Consider the following 21,796-nt stretch of genomic DNA (forward strand, 5'->3'; position numbering starts at 1 on the left):
ATGTTAAAGCTAACTACATGCTCTATTAATTATATGAAGGTGAACTTGAGTCATATTTGTTACTGAAGATGATTAATAATTACCAGTTCTGCACATGTTTCTAGTGCATTTCAGTAAATAAACAGGGTACATTGTTGGGTAGTAATTGATTAATTAGCACATTCATCCTACACAGCTCGATGGTCTAAGGATGCTGAGTTTGAGATATTGCTCATAATTATTGCAAGAAACAAATCTGTTCCATTTCTTAGTTTATTCTTCTGTATGCTGAGTTTTTTTTTTTCTAAATCGAATGTTTAATGGTTCAAAACCTTATAGGTTTTATTCAGATAAATCAACTCATGAAAAATTGCTAGTCATAATCTCAGAATCTTTTTTTTGTGTGAACTAGGGTGAAAACTTTTACAAGGCTAATTTTAACATTAGATCTTGCTGTTAAACTGGATCAAACACTGTAAATATAGGGCACTTTCCCACCATGCAGGAAATGCTCATTGAGCACCTATGCACAACAGGGGCTCTGGAATCTCATTTGTTTCCCAACCACATCAAATAAGCTCGGGATTGCAAGTGTCATCGGGTTGGCACTTCGCAGCACCAAGCAAATATACTGTGTAATCTTCAGAGAAGTTCAACAGCATGTATTGGTCACCATTTTAACTATGCAGCAATTCAGGATTTTTTTTTTCTAATTTATTGACCCAGCATGTGGTTGAGAGATAGTGTAGTTGAGAGAGCCTTGGACAGGGAGTCAGGAGTCCTGGGTTCTACTACTCTATCTGTATTTTTTCTTGAAGAAGCTTTGTGACTCTGGGCATATCATTACTCCCTTCTCTAAGCATGGATCACTCATCTGTAAAATGAAGGCTTCAACCAGGGGTGATGAGGTACAGTGAGGAGCCCAGACTGAAGAGATAGATAGACCTACGTTTGAATCTGGACTCCCTATTACTGTTTTTTATGATTTTAGGGAAATTACGTAACCTCTCTGAGTTTCTGCTCTGTTTGCTTGAGTTTATTGTAAGGACCAAATGATATATGCAAATAGTTTGTGAACTATAAATTACCATGTGAATATAAGGCATTGTTAATATTATTAACTATCTTAACTGGTTGTCATTAACATGATATGTGGAAGGATGCATCGAAATGCCCATGTGCTGGTCTAACAATAGAGGATCAGTAACATCCTTACGCCGTTATTAAAATGGCATTGGGTAAGAATTTCTGATGTGTCTTCATAATTTATTGCTAAGTGAAAAACACAGTCTGCAAAACAGTATGTCTGATATAATCCTATTTAAAAAATTATGTACACAAAGATATAATAGAACTCAATATATATGTGATAATAGAACAAATTATATATATATATAAATTGAGTGACTCTTTCTACCGATAGGTACTATTCTAGGAGCTGGGCTATATCTTTATACTTACAGTCCTTTGGGTGAGACAGATAATTAAAAAATAGGCAAATCTATTATGTAATATCACATATTGTTAAGTGCTTTGGAGAAAAATAAAGGAGGGTAAGGTGTTAGAGAATAAGGGAGTGCTAATTAGGAAGGGTGGTCAGGAAGGGCCCCTCTGGTCTACTGACAGTTGAGCAGAGACTGAATGCAGTGAGTGAGCCCCAGAAATTTCTGGGAGAAGAGTGTGCCAGGCAGAAGTTAGCAATGTAGAGGCCCTAGGCAGGAGTAATAGCAGATACACCCCAAATCCTTAACCGTAGTTAATCTCCAGGTGGTGAAATAATTTTTGATTTTTTAGTTTATTCCCTGTGCTTTTCTGTTTTTCAAAAGGTTTTTGTTTTGTTTTGTTCTACTTATTCGTTTTTTTGAAGAAGCTATGTGATCCTATTTTTTTTTAATCATGAGTATGTGTTTTTGTAATTAGAAAAATTAAAATCCAGATATGCTGAAAGACAAAGTCATCTTAAGAAAAATGCTCATAAGTACTTTTAAAAGCTTACATCATCTATAATTTTCTGTTTTCATGGTTTTAGTGCCAAGAATCTATAAGCTGGTAGTGAGAATGAAGGAAGCAAAGGGATTTCTGCCCTGGCAATGAAATTTAAAGAAGTGTTTTAGCTATAACAATTAGTGTGGACTTTATGGAGGGATATAGAATCGTCCTACTTTCAGCTCCCTGTTCAGGCCTTGTTGCAGGGATGTCAGAGTACTTCGGAGAAAGGCAGTGCCTGCCCACTTTTAGATGTGGCCCAGGAAACAGTGCATTTTGGGAGGTGTTTAAAAATATAGGATTAAAGCTGCCCATTTATGCAGCCTGAGGGAGGACATCTGCTACATAGCAAACTGGAATGTTACAAAATACATCTTCCATCTCTTTTTGAGTCCAGGTACAAATTAAAGTTCAGAGATAGAACTCTAGCTATTCATCCTGCACAGAAAAGCAGATATGAAAAGAAGACATGCTCTGGTTTATACAGGGACATTTAAAGCTTTTATTCACATTTCAATCCCATCTATTTTCACTACGATCTTCTAGTTACAGGAGGTACTCATTATATCAGTTTAGATAAAAATGTTTTCAAAAAAAAATGTTTCCATTACTTTAGGTGATTTGCAGTACCTAAGAGTTCAGTGCAAGAAAGTGAAAACCCCCCAAAATGAAAGACGTGATTCCAGTCTAAAGAGCATGTTTGGCTTGCTACTATTTTGTCAAAAAAATTTCCTCCAAGAGAAAGCCATTGGCATTGCAAAGAACTATTTTAAATTATAAAATACATTGTAACCATTTAAAATCACATCCTTTTTTTAAACTTCTTTTTAAAAATTTATTATTATTTATTTTCTTTTATTATTTTTTTGGCTGCATCTGGTCTTAGTTGCAGCATGCGGAATCTTCGTTGCAGCATGTGGAATCTTCGTTGAGGCATGCGGGATCTTTCCTTGCGACCCACAGTCTCTTTGTTACGGTGCTTGGGCTTCTCTCTAGTTGTGGCACGCAGGCTTCAGAGTGCGTGGGCTCTGTAGTTTGTGGCACGTGGGCTCTCTCATTGAGGCGTGAGAGCTCAATAGTTGTGGCTTGCAGGCTTAGTTGCCCTGAGGCATGTGTGATCTTAATTCCCCTTCCAGGGATCGAATCCACGTCCCCTGCGTTGGAAAGCGGATTCTTTACCACTGGACCATCAGGGAAGTCCCAAAATCACATCCCTTTTCAATGGTAGATGGGGAAACTTAAGAGGCTGAACTAATTTGCAAAATCCTTTCATCCATTATTTCCAGTAGATGGAGGAGAAAGCTAGAAGAAAAAAATCACCTTCTTGTGTGATACATCAGATGTTGCCCTTTTAATACTTTGATGATGGTGGCATAGAATCATAGAACATTAGAGCTAGGATTAAGCTTAAATATCAGTTCCACTTTCTTATTTTACATGCCAGAAAACCGAGAACTAGAGAGGAGAAATTATTGTCCATTAAGGAAAGAACTGGAAATGAAACTCATTAAGACAGTTAAACCTAAAGCAGATGTTATATATATATTCCATACGCATTTAGAATAACTACAAATGCCACCTAATCACTGTCTGTCCCACCTTTGCAGATGGCAGAAGCATTCACCCTTTTATGCATCTCTGTTTACATGAGTAGGTATCACACTAAAGTCATGGTCTGAATTCTAGAATACTAAGGGTATTAAGCTTAGAATACCCTACCATGGTGCTAGGGAACAGGCCATTACTGTCTGGTGACAGCTTTGGGAACTTGGAGCAGGAAGGTGGTTATGATATTCCCAGGCCATGTCCCTAAGTTCATTATCACTTTGGATAGCAGAACTTACAATGAAGAAATTCATATTTTGCTTTCCCAACCTCCCCCAAATTAAGTTTTTGTTTCACTTGCTCCAGTAATTAAAAACAGGTTCATTACAAGACAGAAAATACAGAAAGAAAAAAATCCCATTAAGGGATTACAGTCTTGTGTGTATGCTTGTGTGTGTGTGTGTGTGTGTGTACATATATGTACACATTTTTAAAAAGTCATAATTTGGAGTCATAGTTTTCATGCTGTTTTAAAATACGCGTCTTTAATTCATAATAATTAAATATCATTTCATTTACTTCTAATGTAACATATTCTCCTAATATATGATTTTTTAAGAACAGTTTTTTGAGGTATAATTGACATTCAAACACTGCCCTTACTTAAGGTGTACAACTTGATAAGTTTTGACATCCAAGAGGCCATTTTCACAATCAATATAGTGAAGCCCCAGAATTTCCTTCTGCCCCTTTGTAATCCTGCTCTTCCCCTTCCCTACTCTCCCACTTCCCACCCCTAAGCACTGTTGATCTGCTTTTTGTCACTGTAGTTTGTATTTCCTAGAATGCTATGTAAATGGATATGTACTTTTTTTTTTTTTTTTTTTTTTTGCGGTACGCGGGCCTCTCACTGTTGTGGCCTCTCCCGTTGCGGAGCACAGGCTCCGGACGCGCAGGCTCAGCGGCCATGGCTCACGGGCTCAGCCGCTCAGCGGCCTGTGGGATCTGCCCGGACCGGGGCACGAACCCGTGTCCCCTGCATCAGCAGGCGGACTTCTAACCACTGCACCACCAGGGAAGCCCGATATGTACTTTTTTAATCTAAATATTTTCATTCAGCATAATTATATTGATTCATCCATGTCTTTGAGTTTATCAACAGGTCACTCCTTCTCATTGCTAAGTAGTATTCCATTGTAGGATATCCCACAATTTGTTTATCCATCCACCTGTTGATGGATGTTTGGATTTTTTCCAGTTTTGGGCTGTTACAAATAAAGCTGCTGTGAACATTCATGTATAAGTCTTTGTATATGCTTTCTTTTCTCTTGGGTAAACAAGTAGGAGTGGAATGGCTGGATCATATATTAAATGTAGGAATGATTTTTTTAATGGCTGTACAGAGGTCCTTTATATAGCTCTTCATAATTTTTAAGCAATACTCTATTGTTGAACATTTAGACCTTTCTGATTTTTCACTATTGTTGCAAATGATATATAATTTTTTGCTTAGGAAGGTGGCTACAGATATTCAACTTGAGAAAAAAACAAAACAACACCCAAGATAATGAGGCATTGTGAAGGAAACCTAGATAAAGAGAATGTTGTTAGATAATTTTGAGTTTTTCAGTGATTGCAAAGTAAGTATTTTGTGTCCTTTTCTGGGAAGCAAAGTGACGTGAGTCTGTAAATGAACCAAAATTTGAATTTAAATTTGAAGTTTATTTTGCTGTTTTGTTGTCAAGTTTATGGAACCATGATTTCATCATAACATTCCTTATGAGGCAACTGCAATAAACTTAGGTGTGGCCTTTTGTTTCTGGGAGCTATAATTAGCCATCTGGTATACGTTTTAACATTTTGTTAAATAAAAAAATCTTAAAATGTTGCATTTTACTCATTTCTCTTTCTCTCCATACATACATACACTCACACATATATATATAATATATATGGTGACAAATGTGGAAGTGAACCAAAATGTTTACAAGAATGGAAAAGAAATGCTTGGGGGGAAAACCACCATCATAAAACCCCCCCAAACCAAAAAACACTTACACATAGATGCCAAAGCTATATTTTTCCGTGCTACCTTTAGGGTCTTCTTATAACAAAACAAAAGTTGTTTTTACCAACAGATTTTTAAACAGCAGGGACATGCTTATTATTTACTGTTTTGGTATCTTTCCCTCACTTACATAAATACCCCAGAAACTAGCAGTTTAAAACTAATAAAGCCAGGCCCCTCCATCAAGTGCAATAAATTTTCACAACCATGAGTTAGACTGTTTGTTAGAGTGAAAAATAAATCTATATATGTGGTTATGAAAGGGCTTTCTTAGAAAGTGTATAATCACATTTCAAAGTTAGACCTTCCAATACTACTTAAACATTTATGCAGAGTGATTCATCTTTGAAAGACTTTCCCAACATTGGCCAATTAATCTCTACGGCTTCCCTAAGGAGCAGGTATTAACTATCTGCCATTTTTCTAGTTAGAAAATTGAGGAAGGTATGGCCATCTCAGAGAGAGGGAGGATTGGGGAGACAAGTTTCCAGCCCTTACTATTCTGTGACTCTTTGGAATGTAACTCCTAACAGAATGCATCAGTTTTCTATTCCACATTGATGAAATCATTAATAAAACAAAGATGGAAATAAAAGCTCAGTCTGCCTCAGGCTTTTAGATACAGTCCTTACCCTCCTGAGGCACACCTTTTGGAAAGAATGGAATACAGAAAAGATATGAAGAGCCACAGCACATTCATTACATCCGCACTTGCAATGGATTAGGCCAAACTTCTTCCAAGGAGAAAGACAAAGTCAGATGCTTCCTCCCTCCCTGCAACCTCTACCCTCACATTATCCTGGCAACATAATTTCTAGTTTTCCAAATAAGATTTACTGTGATTAGCACATTTAAAGAGTTGAACAAATTTGCTATGCACATTAAAGCCAGAGGAACAGTAAAATAAAACTAATGAACATTTATACTTTTGGAAATATAATTAATGTATGCTTGAGAAATTCTGAAAGATAAACATTTAAATGTTAAAATACTTATCACCTTCCCCACAGGGACAGTGTTGGGAATTAATGAGATAACAAATGTAAAGTGCTTTGAGCTCTTTAGAAGAAAGGTGCCAGATGCATACAAATGATTAATTGTTAAAGCTATCAGATGATTACTAATATATTACTTAGGATAAAATACCTATTTTTATACTTGAAAAATAGCATGCTTGCAATTCTTAGGATGATATAGCTGAAGTAATGCTCCCCAAACTCCTCCCAGGTTACTCTACATCCTGTTGGAAGTCCTTTCTTAACCTTACCCAGTTTCTTGACCTAATACCCATCTTTCGAGTGAAACTATGGGGCATGATTTCCCAGCTTTCAAACTCTTCTGCATGTTCCCATCATCAGTCCTCCACCAAAGTCTTACAGATCCATCACCACAGGAGAATTCCACTGATGCCACTTTCTCTTCTGATTTCTTTGATCATGCAGTTGTGATGCCTCACAATGCAGTCAGCTGCCCAAGTTTATGTTATTAGCAGGAAGCATGTGTAAGTTAAACCGTCCTTCTGTACTTTAAGCAACACACTAGAATTTGTTATAAAAGAGTAAGTCTCTTGCCTGATCTGGGACAAGTGACACTGAACTGTCTACTTTATACAATATGCTAGAATTTGTGTTAAACTAGTTTAAATCCCAAGTAGACACTGAACTGTCTACTTTATACAATATGCTAGAATTTGTGTTAAACTAGTTTAAATCCCAAATTTCATTTAGCTTGAGACATGGGGTGAGATACCCTCACTAAATCTCAGTTTTCTTGTATGTAAAGTGAGGACAGTTGTAGTATTTTCCCACATGGTGTTGTTGGAAAGATGCAATTAAAAAAATGTATATAAAGCTTCTAGTACAGTACACACCTTGCCAGTAATAAGTGTTCAATAAAAGGTAAGTGTAAGTAGGTAGTGGAAGGTAGTTAAGTAGAAAGCACAATTTGCCACTGAATATCATTTATTTGCTTTCTTTAAAATCAAGTTAAAATAGGTAATATGTAAAGGAAGATAATTATCATCATCCAGTAATGTGCTCCTAAATGGTTAGTAGAGTTTGCTTCTCAAACCATCACAAACATTCAATATTAAACAATGGGTCATTTCTCATACAAAGATAGCTCTACTGTTAAACGTATGCTTCTCCCCGAAACTTCCCGGAAAAATGGCACATCATTTTCAAAAATCCTCTTATCAACAAAGATTTCAGTTTCCCATTTAGAATAGTAAAAGCTCAGTAACTTATATTGATTAATTTATGTTTAGGATACATTGTACACATATACATGATTTGTTTTTCAAACTTACCTTAGTTTACCGACAGCACAGTATCTTTGCTATTCATATGTGCTAAAAGATAATGGACTATGCGTCTTTTCAAATGTTCTGTAATTAAAACATTTCACTAATTTAATCTGGTCCTCTGGCTTCTTTCCCTTAATTACTTGAAGTGATTGTTTTATTTTACCAATTTTTCTCCTTTGATTTTGAAGCCCCAGGTTTTTAGGTAGAGAACCTGACTCCCAATCACTTTCCAGTGAGACCTGAATCTGAGTATAAGGCCTGAATTTGGAAACAGGCACTCTGTGGTGTATGTTAATGATAGAGGCAAAGAAGGAAAGTGCATTGTTTGAGAAAGCAATCATGTGGGTTAAAAAAAAAAAGTACCAGAGAGTGAACTCATTTTACTATTGCCAGCAGCTTGGGGCTCAAGAGCGCTAATCAAAATTCACATATAAAAACTTCCTTGATAGATTTAACAGTTTTGTACTATTAAGACGGGGATCTCACCATGTGAAAGATCCACTGCTGTGCTGAACAAAACAGAGACAGTTTTCTTTTAAAGTCCAGAGCAGATGAGAGCCATAAGGAGACAGAGGGTTTCATTTACTCTCAGGACACCATTGTGCCAGTGAACTAATGAGTCTCTTGGACCTTATGTTGCTCTGGCTTCAATTGAGGCGAGACTCTAATGGGCATGTAGTACTTCCTATCCGTCAAGTGTCTGGACAATGGGCCCCTCATATGGATTAGAGCGATCTGGCAAGAAAAAGAGGTCATCATTTTACCTAGCACAGGCAGGAAACCTGGCTAATTAATGTATTTCCAACTATAGCAAAACAAAAGCTAACACATACACACACTAATGTTAATTTTATTGCAGAAACTCAGCCTATGGCTGAGGCATAGTTAACACATTATTGGAATTCCTTAGGTTATAAATACCCCTCTTTTCCCCAACACACTCAAATATTTTTAAAGCTATGAAGGTCATTCTTTAAAACATCTCTGTGATTTTGGTGTTGTGACTTGCATATTTCCCCCTTCAGTAAAGCTGGATGATGCAGAAATACTTTGAACAATTACAAATGCTGAGAGTTAGTGTCAACAGTGCATAATTTTAATAATTTGCCCTTTAAAAGGTACTGTTGAATTATGCTTGTAAAAATCCTACTGCTGTATTAAATGGAGAACTAGAGAATGTTTATTCAAGCTAGAGGGCTGAGTTTATTCAAGCTAAAGGGCTGAGTTACACTATATCTTAAACTAAGAGCAGATACTGCCACCTAGATACATTCTGTTGCTTTATTTAACTAGATGTTGGCTTACCTTTTTGAAAAATGGCAACAACAGACAATAGTGGCTTGATACAATAAAAATACAATGAATGATAAAGGGTCACTTTAAAAATCCATATAATGTAATTTTCTTGGGAAAAAAAGACATTTGCATTTTGCCAAATAATGATGGTTAAACCTTTATTCAATTTTTTAAATGCAGAAGACAAATTACTATCAGAAACAGGAGGAGAAAACTTTATAAAACATTTATAATCCTGAAGTTTAAAAAGAGGTAGATGCAGAAGTGATGTTAGTAAGACTTGTAACTTTCCTGATAGATTATTTCTTCCTGAGTTTGGGAAGAGGAAGAGATTGTTTAATGCTCTGAAATGATAACACAAACAGGTTTTGGTTTAATAAGTAAAATAAGATCACTTAATAAACAATTTTTTAAAAAGAGCATTACATTACAATCTGTTCTGATTCACCTCCTAGCAAACAAAGCAAACTAACTTTCCCTTCCTTTTATTCCTAATAGCAAAATGAACGTTGCCCCTTTTTTGGCTCTAGATTGGAATCCAAAATCAGTAATGTATTCCAGGACCATTCATTTTTCGGGTTCAGAGAGGTTTTTTATCATCTTTGGACTCTAGATTTTCTTCAAATCTCAATTTGTTTTCCTCTGTTACTCCTAGAATGGCATCAATGTCATCAATGGCGGTCTGTAAATGAACAGTAAAAATAATACTTGTTACTTAAAGACCTCTTTCAAGTCTTCCATCCAGCCCCTCAAACATTAGCTCCTTTTCGGAGTTCAGTGTGGTTTAGACCAGTTCTGCTTAAAGTGTTTTCCACTAACCAACACCCCTCTACAGATTGTTGATTATCAGTCTTAATGAAAGGGTAAAAAAAATTGAGGGTAAGAACTTGGAAACCTTTACAGAAATTTTTATGTCTATTAAATCTAATAATGAAAAAATGGGCTTCTATTTTATGTCTTCAATTTTTTCATTTCATTTTTCTAGTAATTCATTTTTTGTTGTATTTTACAAAAGTATTGATGCATGATAAGTCAGAAAAAACAAAACAAACAGGTCCTTCACTGCAGATAATTTGAGATGCACTGGTCTAGTCACTCTAGAATGTGGGCTAGTTGGCTGATGGGAGCATTTATTTCCATTGGTTTTTGGGAGAAAAATTGGCACCTTTCCATTTTATTCTAGTTACTTATTTTTTATTGAGGTAGAATTCACATACCATAAAAGTTACCCTTTTAAAGTATAGAATTCAGTGGGTTTTAGTATATTCATAAGCAGCCATCACTACTGTGTTGTTCCAGAACATTTTCATCACCCCAAGTAGAAACTCTATACCCATTAGCTGCCACTCCCCATTTTCCACCTCTCCTAGCTCCTGGCAACCTCTAATCTATTTTCTGTCTCTAAGGATTTGCCTACTCTGGACATTTCATGTAAATGGAATCATACAATCTGTGGCCTTTGTGTTTTAGCATAATGTTTTCAAGGTTCATCCATGTTGTAGCATGGATCAGAACTTAATTTCCTTTTTATGGCTGAATAATATTTTCATTGTATCTATTATCTATTTTTACTTTGGTTGCTTGCACTTTAGGTATTATATCTAAGAAACCATTGCTAACCACAAGGTCATGAAGATTTACACCTATGTATTCCAATGTATGAAATATTATTCATTTAATATAATGGAATTCACCCATTTATTAGTTGATGGGAATTTGGGTTGTTTCTACTTTTTGGCTATTATGAGTAGTGCTTCTATGGACATTAATATACAAGTTTTTATATGAACATATATTTTCAATACTCGGGTATATAACTAGGTGTGGAATTGCTGAGTCTTTTTTTTTTTTTTTTTTTGATGGCACTGCATGGTGGCTTGTGGGATCTTAGTTCCCCAACCAGGGATTGAACCAGGGCCCTCGGCACTGAAAGCATGGGATCCTAACCACTGGACCACCAGGGAATTCCCTATGTGGTCATTTTATGTTTAACTTAAAAACTTTTTATTTTATTTTATTTATTTATTTTCCTTATGATTTTTTGGCTGCATCGGGTCTTAGTTGTGGCACACAGGATCTTTGTTGAGGCATGCAGGATCTTTTCGTTAAGGCGCATGGTCTGCTCGGGTTTCTCTCTAGTTGTGGTGTGCGGGCTTCTCTCTAGTTGTGGCGTGTGGGCTCTGTAGTTTGTGGCACATGGCCTCTCTCATTGAGGCACGAGAGCTCAATAGTTGTGGCACGTGGGCTTAGTTGCCCCACGGGCATGTGGGATCTTATTCCCTGACCAGGGATCGAACCCACATACCCTGTATTGGAAGATGGATTCTTTACCATTGGATCACCAGGGAAATCCCTATTGTTTAACTTTTTGAGGAAATATGAAATTATACATGGCTGTGACACCATTTTACGTTCCTGTCAGCAATATATGAGGGTTCCAGTTTCACCATATCCTTGTCAAGCTTGTTATTGTCTGTCTTTTTGATTCTAGCCGTCTTAAGTCTGAAATGGTATCTTGCTGTTTTGACTTGCATTTCCCTAATAACTAATGATGTTGAGCATTTCTTCATGTGAGTGTTCGCATATCTTCTTTGAAAACTGTCTGTTCAAGTCCTTTGTTCACTTTTTAATTGGGTTATTTGTCTTTCTGTTGAATTGTAAGTGTACGTTATATACCGTGGACACTAGAGACTTATCAGATTTATGATTTTCAAATGTTTTCTCCCATTCTGTAAGTTGTCTTTTCACTTTCTTGAGTGTCCTTTGGTTCACACAGAAGTATTCAATTTTGATGGAATCCAACTTACTATTTTTACATTGGTTGATTGCACTTAACGTATCATATCTAAGAAACCATTGCTAACCACAAGGTTATGAAGATTTATGCCTGTTTTCTTCTGAGAGTTTAATAGTTTTAGCTCTTACATTTAAGCCTTTGATCCAGTTTTACTTAATTTTTGTATATGCTGTGGAGTAGAGAGGTACAACTTCATTCATTTGTATGTGGGTATCCATTTGTCCCAGCACCATTTGTCAAAGTCTTTTCTTTTCTCATTGAATGGGCTTGGCACTTGTTGAAAATCAATTGACTGTAAAGGTGAAGTTTTGTTTCCGGACTCTCAATTCTATTCCATTGATCTATATAATCTATACAGATATCCTTATGACAGTACCACACAGTCTTTTTTTTTTTGCGGTATGCGGGCCTCTCACTATTGTGGCCTCTCCCGTTGCGCAGCAACAGGCTCTGGACGCGCAAGCTCAGCGGCCATGGCTCACGGGCCCAGCCGCTCCGCGGCATGTGGGATCTTCCCGGACCGGGGCACGAACCCGCGTCCCCTGCATCGGCAGGCGGACTCTCAACCAAGGGCGCCACCAGGAATGCCCCACACAGTCTTTTTTTTTAAATTAATTTTTATTTTTTTGGCTGCGTTGGCTCTTCATTGCTGCACATGGGCTTTTCTGTAGTTGCGGTGAGTGGGGGCTTCTCTTGTTGTGGAGCACGGGCTTTAGGCACTCAGGCTTCAGCAGTTGTAGCACACGGGCTCAATAGTTGTGGCTTGCAGGCTCTAGAGCACAGGCTCAGTAGTTGTGGCGCATGGGCTTAGTTGCTCTGCAGCATGTGGGATCTTCCCGGACAAGGGATTGAACCCGTGTCCCCTGCATTGGCAGGCAGATTCTTAACCACTGCACCACCAGGGAAGTCCCCATACAGTCTTGATTACTGTAGCTTTGTAGTAAGTTTTAAAAATTGAGAGGCCCTCTAACTTTTTTCTTCTTTTTCAAAATTATTTTGACTTTTCTGGATCTCTCGCATTTCCACATGAATTCTAGGATTATCTTGTCAATTTCTGCAATAAAGCCAGCTGCGATTTTGATAGGAATTGCAATGAATTTGTGGATCAATTTGGAGAGAACTATCATTTTAGCAATGCTAAGTCTTATATTCCATAAACCATAGAATGTCTTTCCACTTATTTAGGTCTCCTTTTTTTATGCTGTTTTGTAGTTTTCAGTGGACAGGTCTTGTACTTCTTCTGCTAAACTTATTTCTAAGTATTCTTGATTTTTAAAAAAATTGATTTAAAATTATTTTTGGATTGTTCATTGCTAATGTATAGAGATACAACTGATTTTTGTATATTGATGCTGGTTCTTACAACCTTGCTGAATTTGTTTATTAGCTCTAATAGATTGTTTCTGGGTTCTTTAGGATTTCTATATATAAGATCATGTCATCTGTGAATAGAGATAATTTTATTTCTTTCCAGTCTGGGCGCCTTTTATTTCTTTTTCTTGCCTAACTGCCCTAGCTAGAACCTCCAGTACAATGATGAATAGAAGTGGTGAGAGCAAACATCCTTGTCTTGCTCCTGATCTTAGGGGGAAAGTTTTCAGTCTTGCACCATTAACTATGATGTTAGCTGTGGGTTTTTCCTAGATGCCCTTATCAGGTTGAGGAAGTTACCTTTATTCCTAGTTTGTTTGAGTGTTTTTATCCAGAAAGGGTGTTAGATTTTGTTAAATGCTTTTTCTGCATCACCTTCCATTTTTATTTGGCCTTTACTTTGCTGGTAAATCCTTGTCTACAAACTGAAAATTCTTATTCGACTGTCGTTAGGAGAGTAGACAGAAAATACTACCCAAATGAATCTAGTCCACTTTTCACGTTTTTAAAAAAATTATTCCTATTTTGTTGAGATTTAAAGTTTTTACCTTTAGACCTTCTAACAAGAGTAAAAAATGTCAAGATAGCAATTTTATTTATATGACATGAGAAGGCTAGACACCATGAGATATTTAAAAGCTACTTAAGAACATCTGACTTTTGATGATTTTTAAAGTCAGACAAAGCGCAGAGAAAATAGCCTTTATTTATTTATTTTGCGGTACGCGGGCCTTTCACTGTTGTGGCCTCTCCCGTTGCGGAGCACAGGCTCTGGACGCACAGGCCCAGCGGCCATGGCTCACGGGCCCAGCTGCTCTGCGGCATGTGGGATCTTCCCGGACTGGGGCACGAACCCGTGTCCCCTGCATCGGCAGGCGGACTCTCAACCACTGCGCCACCAGGGAAGCCCAAAATAGCCTTTATTTTGTCAACAGTAGCTGGCTCTGCCAACCTCAAGTCCAAGCTCAGAGTCTACTAAGTATGCATGGTTAGGGGGATAAACCATCTGCTTTAGTCTGCCCAGGCTGCTATAACAAAATATCGTAGACAGAGTGGCTTAAACAACAAAAAATTATATCTCACATTCCTGGAGGCTGGGAAGTTCGAGGTCAAGGCTAGCTGATTCAGTTCCTGGTGAGAGCTGTCTTCCTGGCTTGTGGACAGCCATCTTTTTGCTGTATCCTCATAGGGTCGGGAGAGAGAGACAGAGAGAGGGGGACAGAGAGAGAGAGAAACAGAGAGAGAGAGACAGAGAGAACGAGCGCAAGCTCTCTGGTCTCTTTTGAGGGCATTTATCCCATCATGAGGATTCTACCATTATGACCTCATTTAGACATAATAACTTCCCAGTGTCCCCGTCTTCATATATCATCACATTGGGGACGAAGGGTTCAACACATGAAGTTTTGGGAGGACACAATTCAGTCCACAGCACCATCTGATTCTGACTATTAGCTGTATTTGGACAGATAACTGATCACGTGCATATAGGCTCAGAATTTTGCACATCACAGTAACAGATGAAATGATGCTAGCTGGCAGGAACTTAGAATATAAACGATGAGCATAGATCCTTTAGGACCAGTGAAAGTTGATGCAACACATAAAATCACATTGAAGAGCAAAGCATTATTATCATTATTACTGTTACTAGAGGGACCAGGCCCTAGCTCAAGGAAAAAAAGTATTCAAAATTTTTATTTTTATCAAGCTTTTGTCGGGCTTTCCATTTAAGAGAAAAATCACATATGGTTTTCTTTCTTTCTTCCTTCCTTCCTTTCTTCCTTCCTTCCCTGCTTCTTTCCTTCTTTTTTTTGGGGGGGGGGCCCACTCGGCATAGATCCCCAACCAGGGATCAAACCCTGTTCAGGGATCAAACCCTCACCGCCGGCAGTGGAAGCGCGGGGTCATAACCACTGGACCACCAGGGAAGTCCCCGCGTGTGGTTTCTGATGAGTCCCTTGACTTACTTGATCCATTCAGACACGATGAAGGCTCAGCCGGGCAATCAGATGCAGACTCTGGTGAGCAATACCAAGTGTTCACCTCTGTTCAGCTGGTATTTTTAAAACTTTCGGTGTAGATCTTGCTCCTGTTTTCTAGAGTTTGGAGACTTCTGGTCAATTACACATGACTGGATTTCCTGAACCAACATCTTTAAGGGATGTTTGGAAGCTTCAAAAGGTTAGCGATGAGAAACACCTGTCCCACTTTGGCGAAATGGGGTGGAGCAGATGGGTTACATATATGGTGAGGTTTTCCTCTTCTCTCTACACACATTGTCCTTCTGGCGTCTCAGAACTTCTCTGGCTCTAGAAATTTGGGCTTCCCAGGAATCCTTAGCCAGACATTGTATTATCTGAAATACAGGTAGATTATATTCAGGATTTTTGGTTGTGACAGTCTCTGTTTTGGCTCCATTGTGGCACTTCACCTTCAACATCAAAAAGCCTTGTTGTCTTGTAAGCTTACATTTGGAAATTGCAGTAAGTTAAAACAAGTCTACTATATTTCAAAGAAAAAGTTTCAAACTATTAAATTTAACTAATGGGTTCAGTGGGAACCTTACAATATTGACCCTGCACGTTGTAAAATATGTACTGCTTACAATGAAAAAAAAATGGTTTAGCACTTGTTTACAATGCAGCATGAGGTATTTTCAGCCCTTGTATAGAAATTAACCAGGATCGTTAGTTAATTAACACCTCACCTTAAAATTGGTCTCGCCTTCCATATTAGGTGCTGATATTTCTTGATGGATGATGAAGAGATTGCGAGCAAAGGTCATGAGGACCCCCTGGAGATCCTCACCGATTGTTCTGTTAATGATATCCAAACAAATGAGTTTACCAACGATTCCCCTCACATGCTTAAAAACAATCACCCTCTCATTTGTGCCTGTCTGGTGATGGAATTTAATGAGTATTTTCAATCTCACAAGGTGGGAATCTTCAGGGAGATATGAAAGATGAGGCTCCATTTTAGCTTGTCAACAAAAAGGATTTGTGTAATAAATATTTTTTATTAATCAACTTAGCAGAAGGTAGGAATAGGTTCAGTCATTCCTAGCAAAAGGCTACCACTGAGCTAGGACACTAGTATTAGCTCATTTTAAAAACTGTTAGTTTAAGAGAATTGTTGCTGAGTAAAATTCATGCCTAACAATTTACTTGCCTCCAGAGACATGTGCACCTCAGTATTCTGGAGACTTTCATCTAGAGTTTGTTTTCTATTTCATTTATACAAGTGATTCCTGCTACTTATGAATGCACCCCATTTATGTGCAGAGGAGAATGTGCCCCATTCATGAACAGCTGTCTTTATAAAGCTGAACATACATTTAAAGAAGATTTCAGAGACAACTTGCAAACCATCCTGTAGAATTAAACTATGGTCAGTGAACATTCCCAAACAACTAGATCATTGCTAAGTTTTAACTTGGAAACAAAACTCCAGGGTATTTTTCTAGCTATTTTTCAAACTTTTTTAAAAATCGAAGTTAAAAACAGATTAAATGAATGGATTAGTTTTTTAAAATCATTCTGTCCTGAGGTGGTGAACCTAAAGAGCAAGCTGCCTTTTAAGGCAGCTGCAAAGAACTTTGGGATTACTTCTTTTCTTAGTTGTTAACTGTAAAATAAGTCACCTTAGAGTCTAAGGCTTAGACACTTGTGGAATGGCTTCCTTCCAGCCTGATTGGGCTTTCCCTTGGGTCAGGGTGGGAGTAGATAGCTTCCCAGGCTCCAAGACAGAAGACCCAGAGCTCTATGTCCTGCCACTGACTATGTAACTTTGGGGAAGTTACTTAAGCTCTCTGGGTCTTCATTCCTTTTTCTCTGAAATGAAGAAATTGGACTAGATAAGTACTTCCAAACTTTTAAAAGTTAGATTCCCCAAATCCAAAGACCACCTACCCCTACCCCTTATAGCTACTGAACATTAGTGTCTCTTCTTTTAATAGAAAAAACAATAGCCAAAGGCAACTTCAGAGTCATTAATTTTTAACAGTGATTTGTATTTTATTGCCACAGGTTCAGTATGTATTAGACCCTGGGTGCTTCTCCAAACAAATTCCTGGGCCCCATCCAGATCAACGAAATCAGAATCTTTGATTGTGCAGTTTCACCAAGTATAGTTTCACCAAGTCCCCCAAGGTGATTCTTACATATACTAAAGATTGAGACCCGTACTTTAAAAAAATTGTGTGTGTGTGTGTGTGTGTGTGATGCTGGGTCCACACATGGATTCAAGCCCCTCGCGCCACCCCTCCTCAGCCTCCTCGGGTCCATGTTTCCCAGGCTGGGAATCAAGAAACTAGATGGACTCTAAGTCCTGTTCCCGATTAATAATTCATTTCTAGAGTTTCCTTCATTTTTCCCTTGAAATTTCTACTCACATGCCACTATTTCCAGAAATATGCCGGTACAAATGGAGTCAGTATGAAGTTATCCCAGTGAAGCCAAACCACACAATTCTGGTCTGTAGGGTCATCCCCTCTTGGAGCCCTCACCTGATGGGACCTGCCTGCAATAAAGCCAAACAAAGCCTAGCCAACTCATGAAAAGCCTCGCCTTGATCCTCCAGAGAAAACCGAGCAACACAAAGAAAAGTTTACAGTTGCTCATCTTTTCTTCTTCAATATTCTGTAGATATTAAAAGGAAGAAAAATATAAGATAGAAACAGTTTCCCAATAAGTCAGGATGACTTAAAGGTACCAAATAACCATATTCCAAGATATGAATAAGACACAATTCAAGGCTGTGGCTCTAAAGTTCTGAGTCCTAGATGAGGAGACAACTTTGCTTGTTCTCCAGAATAACCTGGAGAGAAATCTGCAGGAAACAGGGAAGCATAGAGAAGCCTCCTGAGTGGTGCAATAGGATGCTTCTCAGCATAAATGTATCTTGAGGAGACTGCATCAGGGCCAGAACTGGATCTGAAGAGGGACGACAGACCCTGCCTTTTTGGGGAGCATCTTGCCAAGTCACCAGAGCATTTTTCTAAGCATGCCAGAATGAAAACTGCCCTTCTGCAATCAGTACATCTGGGCTGGTTCCGCATCAGTCAGATTTGCTGTGCCTTGTAGGTGTATGTGTTTGAGTGTAATATGTTGTTAAAACTAGCCCCTTACCCATCAATTTTGGATAATTAATCAATTATACTTATGAACTCCTGCTGACACTTCTAAAGTCAATTTATGAAATACTTAAAGATCTAAATAAAACAAGATAGACTACCAATAAATCAGCATGCTGATTAAAATGCATGAGAAGCATCATTCTTGTTGGTTGTTACAGTCTATTTTCTTAGCTTATTATATCTCATAGACACACTTCATACTCACAACATTCCCAACTTGTCTCTCTTCAGATGTTCATAAAATATAAAGATAGTTCCTTGTCTGTCCTATAAAATTTGAATGGGAAGAAAAGAAATAGCATATTATGTTGGAAACAAAGTAAAGAAAACATACTATACTACGACCAATAAGGCTGATTTGAACTGAAATCTAGAGCTAATTGCAAATACTGTGAGAAGCACATTTGGAAAGGATGTCTCCAGAATATGGAATAGATATGTTCTAGGACAGTGTTTTTTGTAAAATTGAGATTATAATTTATTTATAACATTGTATAAGTGTAAGGTATACATGTTATTTTATATATTTATTTATTGCAATATGATTACCACTGTAGCTTTAGCTAAGACCTCTCTCTCATCACATACTTATCATTTTATTTTTGTGGTGAGAACATTTAAGATCTAGTCTCATATTAATTTTGAAGCATATAATGTAATATTTTTGACTATAGTCATTATGCTGTTCGTTAGATCCCCAGAAACTATTACTCTCTGTTTCTATGAGTTTGACTTTTTTAGATTCCACATATAAGTGATATTGTACAATTTTTGTCTTGTCTGGCTTATCTCACTTAGCATAATGCAGTCAGGTTCCATCTGTGTTGTCACAAATGGCAGGATTTCCTTCTTTCTCATGGCTGAGTAATATTCCATTCTACATATATACACTGCATCTTTTTTATTGATATATAGTTGATGTACAATATTATATGTTTCAGGTGTACAATATAGTGATTCACAATTTTTAAAGGTTATACTCCATTTATAGTTTTAATAAAATATTGGCTATATTCCCTTTACTGTACGGTACATCCTTGTAGCTTATTTATTTTATATATAGTAGTTTGTACTTCTTCTTTTTTTTTTTTTTTTGCAGTACATGGGCCTCTCACTGCTGTGGCCTCTCCCGTTGCGGAGCACAGGCTCCGGACACGCAGGCTCAGTGGCCATGGCTCACGGGCCTAGCCGCTCCGCGGCATGTGGGATCTTCCCGGACCGGGGCACGAACCCGCGTCCCCTGCATCGGCAGGCGAACTCTCAACCACTGCACCACCAGGGAAGCCCATAGTTTGTACTTCTTAATCCCCTACTCCTGTCTTGTCCCTCCTGCCTTCCCTCTTCCCACTGGTAACCACTAGTTTGTTCTCTGTATCTGTGAGTCTGTTTCTTTCTTCTTGTGTTAAATAGTTTGTTGTATTTTTTAGATTCCACATATAAGTAATAACAGTATTTGTCTTTCTCTGTCTGACTTATTTCACTAAGCATAATACCTCTATGTGCATCCATGTTGTTGCAAATGGCAAAATTTCATTCTTTTTTATGGCTGAGTTATATTCCATTGTACATACATACTGCATCTTCTTTATCCATTCACCTGTTGATGAACACTTAGGTTGCTTCCATATCTTGGCAATTATAAATAATGCTGCTATGAACATTGGGGTGCATGTATCTTTTTGAATTAGTGTTTTTGTTTTCTTTGGATATATACCCAGGATGTGGGATTGCTGGATCATACGGTAGTTCTATTTTTAGTTTTTTCAGAAACCTCCATACTATTTTCCACAGTGGCTGCGCCAATTTATATTCCTACCAACAGTGTACGAGGGTTCTCTTTTCTCCACATCCTCACCAACATTTGTTATTTGTGCTCTTTTTGATGATAGCCATTCTGAGGTAATATCTCATTGTTTTGATTTGCATTTCTCTGATGACTAATGATGTTGAACATCTTGTCATGAGCTTGTTGGCCATCTGTATGTCTTCTTTGGAAAAATGTCTGTTCGGGTCTTCTGCCCAATTTTTAATCAGGTTTCTTTTTTTTAATGATGAATTGTATGAGCTGTTTATATAGTTTGGATATTAACCCATTATTGGTCATATCATTTGCAAATATTTTCTCCCACTCAGTAGGTGGTCTTTTTGTTTTGTCAATGGTTTCCTTTGCTGTATAAAAGCTTTTAAGTTTAATTAAGTCCCATTCATTTGTTTTTGCTTTTGTTTTCTTTGGAAATCTGCCTTTTAGCTCACTTCCTGGGTGATTCTCACACACATCAAAATTTGAAAACCACTGTTCTAAGAGCAATGGGTAAAAAAATATAGGGAAGCAGTTTGTTGTGTGGAAAATAATTTGTACTTCAAAGGAAAACTTCGTGCTGTCTATATCACACCTTGATTCTATGGGAGATATTTTACAACTCTGTAAGTTGTAGGTGACTGAGAGAAAAGCAAATTCTGTCCAGTCTGGTAGAGGTTCAACTGATTTTCCTCTCCTGCTCTCCTTGTGGAAAAACCAGTTTTGCCTCCATTTGCATATTCATTTCAGTAGTGATGATCTATAAAGTTGTCTGGTTTTTTGGATTCTTTTTTGTCCTGGTTATAATATCTGCTTAATTCTTCTCTTTTAAATAAATCTTTATCATGTGTTTAGTTTCATATTTGTATGAGAGGCATGATTTTATCCTTTTTTGAAAACTATCTTTTAACAGTTCTTCTCCAGATAAATAAAAGTTAACACTGCAGTTGTGCAATAAGGGAAATGGTGAAGCTGTGAACTCCTCATCACTGGAAGTACAGAAGAGAAAACTACATTTTGGGGATTTGGTAAAAGATACCACATGCCAGAATTACAACTGCCCGTTGACTCCTCATTTTATCAGGAAATCTGGGCATTAGGACAGACATTGGACTAGAACTGTGGTCAATGCTGGCTGCACATTAGAATCATCTGAGTGCTTTAAAATTTTAATGCCTGGGCCCTACCTCCAGAAATACTGATTTAATTGGTCTGGAGTGGGTCCTGGGTACAGTGCCAGGCTAAGCCATATTGGCGCCTAAGGCAAAGGAAAAACATCAGTATATGTTTATTTAAAATATTGATGTTTTGTTCATCATGGATTTCTTTCATTAATTTTGATTTTTAACATATTGATTAACAATATTATTTATCTTTATTACTCAGGTGCTTTGGGTAAGTGCCTCACTTGCCTCACACTAATCCCAGCCCTGCCTGAGCATCTGTACTTTTTAAATCTCCTCACTCATGCCATTCTAATGGGCCGCCAGGACTGAGAGCTATTGACTAGT

The 21,796-nt window shown here is 37.7% G+C and overlaps 1 protein-coding gene and 1 long non-coding RNA gene across 2 annotated transcripts in view; one reads left to right on the plus strand and one right to left on the minus strand.

The window, feature by feature from the left end:
• Positions 1-21,796, plus strand: part of LOC117203819 (uncharacterized) — a 188,837-nt gene that overhangs the window by 7,623 nt on the left and 159,418 nt on the right. The gene's annotated exons all lie outside the window — the stretch shown is intronic.
• Positions 16,068-21,796, minus strand: part of IQCH (IQ motif containing H) — a 203,453-nt gene continuing 197,724 nt past the window's right edge. Inside the window, 1 exon segment of the mRNA XM_049706661.1 lies at positions 16,068-16,166. Coding sequence (XP_049562618.1) covers positions 16,083-16,166 — 84 coding nt within the window. The 3' untranslated portion in view covers positions 16,068-16,082.

Source organism: Orcinus orca, chromosome 2, assembly GCF_937001465.1.
Source record: "Orcinus orca chromosome 2, mOrcOrc1.1, whole genome shotgun sequence".
NCBI classification, from domain to species: Eukaryota; Metazoa; Chordata; class Mammalia; order Artiodactyla; family Delphinidae; genus Orcinus; species Orcinus orca.